The 12358-nt window shown below is 36.2% G+C and overlaps 1 protein-coding gene across 1 annotated transcript; it reads right to left on the reverse strand.

The window, feature by feature from the left end:
- Positions 1-4840: 4840 nt before the first annotated feature.
- LOC137815522 (secreted RxLR effector protein 161-like) lies at positions 4841-5588 on the reverse strand. Its single transcript, XM_068618637.1, has 2 exons — positions 5029-5588; positions 4841-4919 (listed from the first exon to the last, which is right to left on the reverse strand). Exons 1-2 carry the CDS (start codon positions 5586-5588, stop codon positions 4841-4843), a joined length of 639 nt encoding a protein of 212 aa, XP_068474738.1.
- Positions 5589-12358: the final 6770 nt, after the last annotated feature.

Consider the following 12358-nt stretch of genomic DNA (forward strand, 5'->3'; position numbering starts at 1 on the left):
ATGTTAGTAGGAGTCTTTGGAACCTTAGAAACCTTAGGAACCCATTTCAAAATAGCTTTAGGAACAAAAAACCTTCTTACTCTGCAGAATCTAATAGTGTGGCCCCTTTTCATGCAGTAATGACAAATTTCAACCGGTTGTTTCGATAAAACAACAGGTTGTTTTTCAAAGAAACTTAAAAAGGGTTTTGAAACAGATTTGTTCTTGCTATTTGGATTAAACCCCAACCCAGCCTTGCCAAAAACACATTTTTGAGAAGCAAGAACAGTTTCAATATTGGATTGGCCTTTGCAAAACTTGTCCATGGTTTTTAAAAGTTAGTGGACTTTCTTTTCAAGTGATTCACAATTTTCACAAAAGCTAGAATCACACTTTCAAGAAGAGTTTTTGTAAATCATTTCCAAACTTTCAAAATCTGTTTTTGAATGGTTCAACTCTTCTTCCAAAGTCTTGGCTCTATTTTCCAACAAGTTGTTTAAACCTTTCAGCCGTTTATTTAAAAGGGCCAACCTATGAGCTTCCTTATGAGTTTCATTAAAGGCTTGAAGAAGTTGACTATAATTTTCAACATTTAAAGAAGTACAAGAACTTACACTACTTGCATCATCTTCTTCTTTGGCCATCAAACACAAATTGGCTTCTTTTTTATTTTTCTTTCTTTTCCTTCTTGCTTGACTTGATCCAGATTTTTCTTTTTTCATAAGACAAACCTCCTTTCTGGATTCTGAAGAAAAAGATTTAGCAGAAGATTCTTCTTTGTCCATCAAGGCACTCCTTGGATTCTTGTAATACTCTTCAAGGGTATTCCACATTTCTTTGGCAGAACTACATTTTGAAACCTTGAGCAATTCATTAGAATCAAGTGCAGATACAACGATGTTCATAGCTACACAATCAAGATGTTCTCTTTCAGAAGAAACATTTTCAGATATAGGCATGAGATAACTATTTGTAATAACATTCCAGATCTTTCTATCTATAGATTCAACAAAGAATTTCATTCTTATGCACCACAGATCATAGTTCATACCACAGAACAAAATTGGTTTGTTTAAACAGGCACCTTCCCCAAAAGAAAACTTTTCAGCCATTTAAAAAAGATTTAGGATCAAAACTTGAATAACTTTCAAGAACCAAGCTCTTTATGCCAATTGTTAGAATATATGGCCTTAAACAAAAGGGGGGGGGGGGGTGAATTGTTTATAAGAGATTTTCGCAAACTTTGAAGGTATAATGAAATTCAATGCCGAATTACAGAGAAAAGAATCAAGGAAACAAATACCCAAAACTGTTTTAAGATGTTATCAGAAAAACAATCGGTTGTTTTGTTGAAACAATCGGTTGTTTTTGTCAGCAGTTAATAAAAGTTGTTGGGTCTATTAGTGTCTAAGTTCAAGAAGGGAGGGGTGAATTGAAGTTATAAAATTTTTGCAAACACAAACTGTTTTACAGTATATCAGAGGAAAAAGAACGGATTAATTTTAGAATGAACAGATTGATTCTTCAAAACACTTTAACACAAACAGAACTTATCCATATTAGGATTGAGATCAAACAGTGAAATATATAGCAAAATCAAATTGGTTCACTTTTAAAAGTTTTGTTTATGATTAGAGAACTTTTCCAATTACAAACTTATATTCAAAAGCTTTGTTTATGATTAGAGAACTTTTCCAAATCAAGAAGAACAATTTTTATTAAGCTCAGAATTAACAGGTTTAATTTCAAATGAACAGATTTCGTTCTTGACAGATTAAACCAAAAACCAAAAACGAGTGTAGGGATGAGAAGATTTATTGAAGCACGGTTTATACTGGTTCACTCATAAAGAGCTACATCCAGTTTCACCTCACTCCAAGGTGAAATACACTAAAACCAATTCCAAACAGTTACAACACAGCAGTTCTTGAAACCTACAAGAACAATACAAACAAAACTGAAAAACCCTATTTCAGCACACCTTCCACTCCAAGAAACCCTATCAAAGAGTGACTAACACTTACAGCTTTTACAAGAAAGAGTAAAGGAAAGATAACACCTGAAAGAAGATGCAAGAACTCAAAACCAGCAGTTCAATTGCTGCAGAACTGCACCAGCACCTTCACCAAGATCAAGGTTTTCCTAGAACAAGCACACTTGAAGATCCCTTTGGAAAACCTTTCAAAAACTCTTTTCAATCCTTCTTCTCACACAAAAAATGTTTAATCTCTGTTAAATTCGTGATTGCTCAACTACATTTCATGTGAGAAAGACCTTTCAATTTATAGAAAACAGTTTCTAACAACTTTTCAAAAAACAGTTAAAAAGGTGTTATAAAAACAACAGGTTGATTTAAAACCAAACAGATTGTTTTCCAGGAAAATTGTCAACTCAGCTTAACTGAAATAACTAACTGAACTGCATTTTTTGTGCCCTAACCAACTTTTGAAAAACCTTTCAGCAGACCAAAAATAAACCTATTCTTTTACAGAGAAACAAATTTATTTTTGTGCAGTATCCGGATTTTTAAGAAAACTTTAAAAAGCTTTTTGAAAAACATTTGATCACTTCATGTGCTTGATCTTACCACCTTGATTAGGCATCTAGGATATGTAGCAAAAGGAAACCTTAAACACACACTAGCCTAAATACAAGATCATCTAAAACACATTACAATCTTCAAAGCAAACTAGCTATTTTCTACATCAAACACACACTAAGACTAGGTAGAGAAGAAGCTTCATCCATCTTCAACAATCTCCCCCTGTTTGATGGAGACAAATCCCCTTTGCTTTGCATAGCTTTGAAGGAAAGTCATGATCAATACCTACACTGCACTAGGTTCTAATATATGCACAGAAAACTATTAGATCTAAAGCAGAACATAACAGATATGAGTATTGTTATACCTCCCTGAAGATTTAATGCTTGAACCACATCAACAACATACATGAGCTATTCTTCAACTATCATAACCTGTATCAAGCTATTTTTCTCCCCCTTTGGATTCATCAAACAGAATGGGAGCATGGGATAAAAGAGATACAACATAGCCATACATGATAGTTTTAGAAATAAAACAACATAAAATTCTATTACAGACCAGTAATCAAAATAAAACTAGTGCAGAAAATCAGAAACCAAATTGTTCAACAAGACATAAAAGAGAAAGATTTGGAAAGGATCACATGTGCTTATAGTAAAGCTTAGCTAGCTGCTCCTGGACCCCTTGAATATGATAGTCTAAGTGTTGAAACCTTGCTTGAGTCATTTCGAAATAGGTCTTTTGATCATTTGTGAGTGTGTCTAACCTGTCCAGAACCTTTCTTTCGAACATTGGTAGAGGTTCACCTCTATATTCAGGTTCTTGGTATGCAACTAGTGCATTGGAATTTGTGGCAGGAACATCTTTATTCATGAAGGAGTGGATTGGTTATTCATCCATGTGCTGAGCTGGTGATTCAACCCTGTGAGATGATGAATGATGCGTCTTATGGAATGATCCTTCTGCAGCCTACACAGTTTCATCTTCCCTATGCATTCCAGCATTCTCTTCCTCTCCATCTCCATGATTAGAGGCTTCATGCTCAGCTCTATGGGCAACATTCCTTCTAAAAACCCAGCCATCTTCTTCCTTATGAAATCCCATTTTCATGAGTGTAGAATTATCTATCTCACTTGCTGCTTTAATAGTATCATTTCTTTCATTTGTAGTATCCACTTCAAAATAGTCAATTAGTTTGGACACAAATATTGCAAATGGAAATCGATAATCAGGGAGCCTTGTGGATTTTAGCATATGTTCCACCATAGTACTCACCCAATTTACCTTAAGCTGATTCATTATGCAGTAAAGCAGTATCAAATCTTCCTCATGAAGAACAACATGATTGCTCCCTCTAGGAGTGAGTTGCCAAACAATGATGTGAGCTAAGAGTCTTGGAATTAAAGTCAAATTACCTGCATGAAACCTAACCACTGGTTCAGTAGGATTCCTCACACATCTTCTATAAAATAGCATCTTGTTGAACCCTTGAATTCCAGCAGTGTTCCCTTTGCTCACTTTTAGCCATGAGTATTTGATTCCACCAACACTGCTCCATATTTCTCTATTGATTTTTAACTTTACTCCTTTCACATAGGACACAAGATTCTTGCCATCTTGTTCAAGGTTGTTATAGAACACCTTCACTAGGTCAGGATATACATTTCTAGTCATTTCCAGAAAGTTTTTCAGCTTTTGATGCTTGAGCAAGGTTTTTGCTTCTGTCAGATTTTCATCCCTCAACCATGAGAATTCCAACACCTTAGGTACATTGATTTGCTTTCTGTTTGTCTCATGTATGAACCTTGTCATAGCTTCAGAATCTCCAGCAAACCAATTTTCCAAAATTCCTTGGCTGCTGTTTGGTTGCTCTTTGGACTTCTTCTTTCTGTGTGAAGAGGATGCCATTGCTTAGTCTGTTGTTGCCTGCACCTATTCACTAGTAGATAGTTCCAGCTAGAAAGAAAGTTAGTATGCAATTCATATGATCAACAATACCAGAAACAAAATTCATAGAGTATCAGTTTTGAACCTGGACAACTTATAGCAAATATGAGAAATTGTGAAAAGCAATTGATATAACCAAAATTTATATAGAGCTCAAGTCAGATTTCAAGGATCACGGGTTTTGAAAAACACAATCAATAAGAACAAATGCAATACATATTTGATTCTTTATTTAGTACAACAGGTGCAGTTTTGAATGATGTAAGAATATATTGGAAACATATTTCAGCTTAACAAATCAAATTTGTTGCACAATCAAGATATCAAATCAGTTAGGATATCCACACATGAATGTCATAAACCTACTGGTCAATAACCATAAAAGTAGTCAATGGTCAAGGAGAGAGAAAAAGGTACTTGTTTCTCTTTCCTAGTCACAATTGTGATTCTGAAACAGAAAAAGAACACGTTAAATCATAGGATAACAGATTTAAGTTTTTTACTGCAGTGGACAATTTAAGCTAATGATACCCAATTCGTTTAGAAGAAAGTAAAACCTATCTTTAGCAAGAGGTTTAGTAAACAAATCAGCCAATTGAAATTCAGTTCCAATGAATTTAATATCACAAGTTCCATTAGCTATATGCTCTCCTAGGAAATGATGTCTTATTTCAATATGTTTAGTTCTTGAATGCATGACAAGATTCTTAGACAGATTTATAGCACTAGTGTTATCACAATTGATAGGTATCTTGTTTAAAAGAATTCCAAAGTCACTTAGCTTTTGCCTTAGCCATAATGTTTGAGCACAACAACTTCCAGCTGCTATGTATTCTGTTTCTGCTGTAAAGAGAGCAGCACAGGCTTGTTTCTTGCAATGCCAAAAGATTAGACTTGACCCAGGCATATGACAAGTCCCACTTGTGCTCTTCCTATCAACCTTGCAACCTGCAAAATCAGAATCTGAAAAACCAGTCAAGTTTAAGGAAACATTGTTTGGATACCATAGTTCAACATCTTTAGTCCCTTGCAAGTATTTCAGAATCCTCTTAGCTGCATTGTAATGTGATTCCTTTGGATCAAATTGATATGTAGCACATAAACATACAACAAACATAATGTCAGGCCTACTAGCAGTTAAGTATAATAAAGAACCAATTAAACCCCTGTATTTTGATTTTGATTGATCCACTGATTTTCCTGCACAATCCTGGTCTAGCTGGCAGCTTGTTGAAATAGGGTGCTGATAGCTTTGCATTGATCCATATCAAACTTCCTAAGCAACTCCTTGCAGTACTTTGCTTGATTTATGAAGATTCCATCCTTAAGCCGTTTCACTTGCAATCCAAGAAAGAAATTCATTTCTCCTAACATTGACATTTCAAATTCATTTTTCATTGCATCTACAAAAGCTTCACACATTTCTTCATTTGTGGATCCAAAGATGATATCATCTACATAGACTTGCACAAGTATAATGTTTTCTCTTTTCTTCTTTATGAACAAGGTTTTATCAGAGGTTCCACGGTCATAACCTTTAGAGAGCAGAAACTGACTAAGCCTCTCATACCATTGTCTAGGTGCCTGTTTTAATCCATACAATGCCTTCTTGAGCTTGTACACATGCTCTGGATTTTTGTAGTCTTCGAACCCTGGAGGCTGAGATACAAACACTTCTTCATTAATGTATCCATCCAACAATGCACTCTTAACATCCATTTGGTATAACCTGAATCCTTTTATGCTGGAAAAATGCTAAGAGTAATCTGACAGCTTCAAGACGTGCTATTGGTGCATAGGTTTCACCAAAATATATTCCCTCTTCTTGGTTGTCGCCTTTAGCAACCAGCCTTGCTTTATTTCTGGTGATAGCCCCATGTTCATCCATCTTGTTCCTGTACACCCACTTGGTTCCTATTATGTTCATCTCATGTGTTCTTGGAACTAATGACCATACTTCATTGTGTTCAAATTGGTTCAGTTCTTCCTGCATTGTTGTTATCCAGTTGTTGTCTTGTAGAGCTTCTTCCAGATTTTTAGGCTCTATTTGTGAAACAAAGGCCATTGTCTTGCAGAAATTGTTAAGAGAATTCCTTGTTGAGACTCCTTTCTCAATTTTCCCAATCACATTGTCAAGTGTGAGATCCCTGGGAGTTTTCCACTCTTTAGGCAATCCTGCATTCACAACAGATTCTTTGACAACACTTGGATTAGTTGCATCAAGATCAATGGATTGATTCTTTTGAAGAATGGTTCTTAAATCATCTATACCAGGTTCATCCAGAACAAATTTAGGCACAATACAATCAGATTCATCAAACACCACATGCATAGATTCTTCTACAGAAAGCAATCTTTTGTTATACACTTTATAAGCAAGTCCATTTATAGCATAGCCAATATGTATTCCTTCATCAGATTTAGGATCAAATTTGCCTAGATTATCTTTTCCATTATTCAGAATAAAACATTTGCAACCAAAGACCCTAAGATGACTAATGCTAGGCTTCCTACCTTTATACGATTCATAAGGAGTTTTCTTAAGAATAGGTCTAATCAAAGTTCTGTTAAGCACATAAGAGGCAGTGTATATTGCATCTGCCCAAAAATATTTAGCTAGATTAGATTCATTTAACATGGTCCTAGCTAATTCCTCTAGTGATCTATTCTTCTTTTCAACTACACCATTTTGTTGGGGTGTCCTAGGAGCAGAATAGCTATGTGTGATCCTATGTTTTTCACAAAACCTATCAAACTTTTCATTTTGAAACTCTCCCCCGTGATCTCTACGAATCTGTTTTATGCTATTTTCATTTTCATTATGCAGAACCTTAGCCAGTTTCTTAAAAGCTTTATATGCATAATTTTTAGAAGCAAGAAACAAAGTCCATGTATATCTTGAGAAGTCATCAACAATTACCAAAGCATAGAAGTTTCCAGCTAAACTAGCAGCCCTAGAGGGTCCAAACAAATTCATATGCAGAACATCCAAAGCTTTATTTGTAGAAATCACATCCTTTGTTTTGAAGAAGTTCTTATTTGCTTACTCTTTACACATGCATCACACAATCTGTTATTTTGAAACTTTATATTTGGTAAACCAGAAACAAGATCTTTAGACTTCAACTTATTCAAGTGATTAGTATGGATATGAGCTAATCTCCTATGCCACATCCAAGATTCATCACTTTTTTTATAGCAAGCATTTATTTTCAGAGCAACTATTCATGATATCTAAGAGATAAATGTTGTTTACCCTTCTACCTGTGAACAACACCTGACCAGAGGTTTCGCTTGAAATTGTACAAGTGTTGGTTTCAAAATTAACCTTGTAGCCCTTGTCACACAGTTGGCTAATGCTTAGAAGACTATGCTTTAGTCCTTCCACATATAAGACATTCTCAATTGTGGTTGAATCTTCAGTACCAACATTTCCTCTTCCAAGAATTCTTCCTCTATTATTATCTCCATATGTGACATGTCCCTCAGCTTTAAGTTTCAGACTTGTAAATTGAGCCACATCACCAGTCATGTGCTTTGAACACCCGCTATCCAAGTACCACTGATTTTACCTGCTATTTTTCTGCAAAACAAAACAGATTTAACACATATGGTACCCCTTTCTAGTCTAGGGTCCAGCATGATTAATACCTTTCCTTAGGAAGCCATTTGGCCAATCCTTTGGGAACAAGGTACCTTCTAGCTTTACATGTTCTAGAGATATGTCCAGATTTCATACAGTAAAAGCAAGATGCAGTATGCATTGTATTAGAGTTGTTAAAAGAAGAGAAACATGTTTTGGAAGAAACAAAAAAACTGAACAGCTTTTTCACATTGTTCTTTATTCCAGGATTATATCCTAGCCCATTTTTATTAAAAACAACATTTTGAGATCCCAGCAATGTTTCAAGATTTTCTCTACCTTTGGTGAAATTTGATAAGGTTTTCAGCAAGTATTCAACTTGTTTTTCCAGCTTCTTACAATTTTCACAGGTTTTTATAGATGCATGCAAGCAAGTCAATTCAAGGCTAACCAAATCAGTTTTAGCTTTATGTAATTCTTCCTCAAGTGACTTAACCTTAGGTTCAAGTACCCTGTTTATTCTATTCAGTTTGTTACATATTAAAGTCAATATATTTGCTTCATCATGTGTTTCCTTAAATGCAATTAACAGTTGATCATAAGTTTCAGAATCAGTGGAAAAATCACTCACCGAATCAGAGATTGATCCTTCATCATTTACCATGAAGCACAAATTTGCTTCTTCACTTCCAGTTGAAGAGTCACTTGTTGAGGATGTATCATTCTCTTCCCAAGAGCTATAAGCTCTTTTTCCTTTGCCTCTTTCACTCTTCTTGCTTGCTGATTTTTCTTTGTTTTGATTGTTTGGGCAATCAACCTTTATGTGACTTGGTTTGCCACAACCAAAGCAAGTATAACTAGAAGAATTTGAGTCATTGGATTTTGAGTACCTTTTTCTTTGTTGAGTTCTGTCTCGGTTCTTCCTTTAAGGAATCTGCTGAATTTTTTGGTGAGCAGGCTCAAGGTCCCATCATGTTCAGAATTCTTCTCTTCCTCACTTGTATCATGTTCCATGGTAGTCTTCAAGGCAATTCCTTTGGCCTTTTTCTCCACTGTTTCTTGTTCTTTCAATCTTTTGATTTCTAGCTCATGCTCCATCAATTTTCCAAACAATGCAGCAGTGGACATCTTGGATAAATCTCTGGATTCTGAGATTTTGTTACCTTAGGCTGCCAGCTCCTATCAAGGCATTTCAACACCTTTATGTTGAGCTCTTCCATGTCAAAGACCTTACCAAGACCAGTGAGATGATTTACAATATGTGTAAATCATTTCTGCACATCTGCAATGCTCTCTTTTGATTGCATCCTAAACAACTCATATTCTTGAATGAGTGAATGCTTCCTTGAACGTTTCACATCATCCGTGCCCTCATGGGTTACTTCCAGTACTTCCCACATCTCCTTTGTTTTTGCTAATTTTGTTTCTTGACTTCTTTGCAATTTTTGTGTGTTTGCTGTTTTTATTTGCAAATGGTTGGATTTTCAAGTGATGCATCCTACAAGCAGCATTCTCCTTCCAAAGCTTCGGTCCTTGGTGAATTTCATGAAGCTCAACGCACCATTAGACGTTTGGAAGAGAAATTGCAAAAGATGGAGGTGCAACAAGCTAGACCATCTCCCTCTATCCATGATGGGCATCATTCTCATAGACCTTCTTCAAGAGGTTCTTCAAATGATTTTGGTCGTGAAGAGGACCATAGGAGAAGGAGAACTCCACCCCAATTCCATGGACATAGACATCACCACCAAGGGGAGAGACATCACCATGGAAATGGCTTATACCAATATGCAAAGGCTAGGCTACCTTCGGTCAAGCTTCCTTGTTTTAATGGCTCTAGTGATCCTAATGTGTATTTAGATTTGGAGGCTAAGTGTGAACAAATATTTGAGATCCATGAGATACTAGATGAGCATAAGCTTAAGCTAGCCACCTTAGAGTTTAGTGATTATGCCATTATGCCATGAAATGGTGGCATGGTGTTGTAAAGGACATTATCTATCATAAGGGTCCTCCCGTGGACTCTTGGAACTCTTTAAAGGATCAAATGCGCACTAGGTTTGTGCCCCCACATTTTAGGAAAGACCTCATGTTGAGACTCCAACGGTTTCAACAAGGCACGCTAAATGTGGATGAATATTATAAAGAGCTAGAAACGCTTGTGCTTAAAATTGAATTAGAGGAAAGTGAGGAAGCTATGATTGCTAGGTTTGTGAGTGGTCTAAGGAAGGATATTCAAGATATTGTTGAGTTACAAGAGTATTCATCATTGGGTTCTTTAGTTCATCTTGCAATGAAGGTGGAAGCCCAACTTGCTAAGAAAAATTCTTTCAAAATACTCCCAATGATGGTTACTACAACAAGTCTTGGAGGAACAAAAAGTCTTTTTCTAAATTTCCTTCCAAAGATTCTTCTTTCAAACCCAAGGAACCTAAGCCATCTACTTCTAGGCCTAAATCACCCACTAGAACGTCTAATACCAAATGTTTTAAATGTATGGGTTATGGTCACATAGCTGCTAATTGCCCTTCTAAACGAAGTATGTACATGCATGATGGCATTGTAGTGAGTGAGCATGATTCGGATTCTCCTAAGCATTCTTTGCATTCTAGTGCATCTAGTGGGGATGAGAGTGAGTGTCCACTTGAAGGGGATTTGTTAGTTGTGAGAAGACTTCTTGGCCAAGTTTCACAACCTTTTGATGAAAGTCAAAGGGAAAATATTTTTCATACAAGATGTCATATTCAAAACAACATTTGCTCTTTGATAGTGGATGGGGGTAGTTGTGCTAATGTGGCTAGTACAAGAGTAGTAGATAAGCTTGGATTGCCTACTATCTCTCATACAAAGCCCTATAAATTGCAATGGCTTAGTGAAGTAGGAGAAATTGTTGTGAATAAACAAGTCCTCATCCATTTCTCAATTGGAAAATACAAAGATGAGGTATTATGTGATATTGTGCCCATGGAAGCTACTCATGTTCTTTTGGGAAGGCCTTGGCAATTTGATAGAAAAGTTTTTCATGATGGCTTTACCAACAAACTTTCTTTTGATTTCCATGGTCACAAGGTTACTTTAAAATCTCTCTCTCCTAGAGAAGTCCATGAGGACCAAATCATAATGAAGAAAAAGAGGGAGAGTGAAAAAGATAAAAAAGATAAAAAAGATAAGAGTTTTAAGCCTACACTTCTTGTGTCTAGGCATGAGATTCAAAGGGAAATTGTGGATCATCATCCTTTTTTCTTAGCCATCCCTAGAACTCTTAAGATAGAACCACTTGTTGATAGTCCTCATTGTTTGGAAAATTTGGTAGAAGAGTTTCAAGATCCTCCAAAAGGACTTCCACCTTTGAGAGGGATTGAGCACCAAATTGATTTGATATCGGGCTCTTCTTTACCAAACCGTCCAGCATATAGGACCAATCCAAGTGAAACCAAGGAAATTCGCCAACAAGTTGAGGCTTTGATTGAGAAATGGTGGGTTCAAGATAGCATGAGTCCTTGTGGTATGCCTATCATCTTAGTGCCTAAAAGGGATGGCACATGGCGAATGTGTTCGGATTGTAGGGCCATCAATAACATTACAATTAAGTATAGGCATCCCATACCTAGACTAGATGATTTGTTGGATGAATTGCATGGTTCAAATATCTTTTCAAAGATTGATCTTAAAAGCAGCTACAATCAAATCCGTATCAAACCGGGTGATGAATGGAAGACGGCTTTTAAGACCAACTTTGGTTTATATGAGTGGTTAGTTATGCCCTTTGGATTAACTAATGCACCAAGTACCTTCATGCGCCTCATGCATCATGTTCTTAGACCTTTCATTGGTAAGTTTGTTGTTGTTTACTTTGATGACATTCTCATTGATAGCTTATCTTTGGATGACCATAGGTTGCATGTTAGGCAAGTTTTAGAAACCCTTAGGAAGGAACATTTGTATGCTAATCTTGCTAAATGTATGTTTGCTCTTGATCATATAGAATTCCTAGGGTTTGTTGTGAGTTGCAAAGGGGTCCATGTGGACAAAACAAAGGTGATGGCCATTCAAAATTGGCCTACACCGAAATCTTTGAATGAAGTTCGAAGTTTCCATGGACTTGCTTCTTTCTATAGAAGATTTGTACCAAACTTTGGTACCATTGCCGCACCTCTCAATGACATAGTGAAAAAGGATGTGGGGAGAAGCACAACAAAAAGCTTTTGAAACTTTGAAAGAAAAATTGAATAATGCTCCCATCTTGGCCCTTCCTAATTTCACTAAGACATTTGAGATTGAGTGTGATGCTTCTAGCATAGGCA

This window comes from Phaseolus vulgaris, chromosome 1 (assembly GCF_000499845.2).
Source record: "Phaseolus vulgaris cultivar G19833 chromosome 1, P. vulgaris v2.0, whole genome shotgun sequence".
Classification (NCBI taxonomy): domain Eukaryota; kingdom Viridiplantae; phylum Streptophyta; class Magnoliopsida; order Fabales; family Fabaceae; genus Phaseolus; species Phaseolus vulgaris.

Excerpts from the sequence above, each read along its gene's own strand:
- LOC137815522 (XM_068618637.1), bottom strand. The coding sequence starts at position 5,588 with ATGTTTGTTGTATGTTTATGTGCTACATATCAATTTGATCCAAAGGAA. Across the intron at positions 4,920-5,028 it reads AAACCTCTTGCTAAAGATAG|AATCACAATTGTGACTAGGA; the intron begins GTTTTACTTTCT and ends TTTCTGTTTCAG.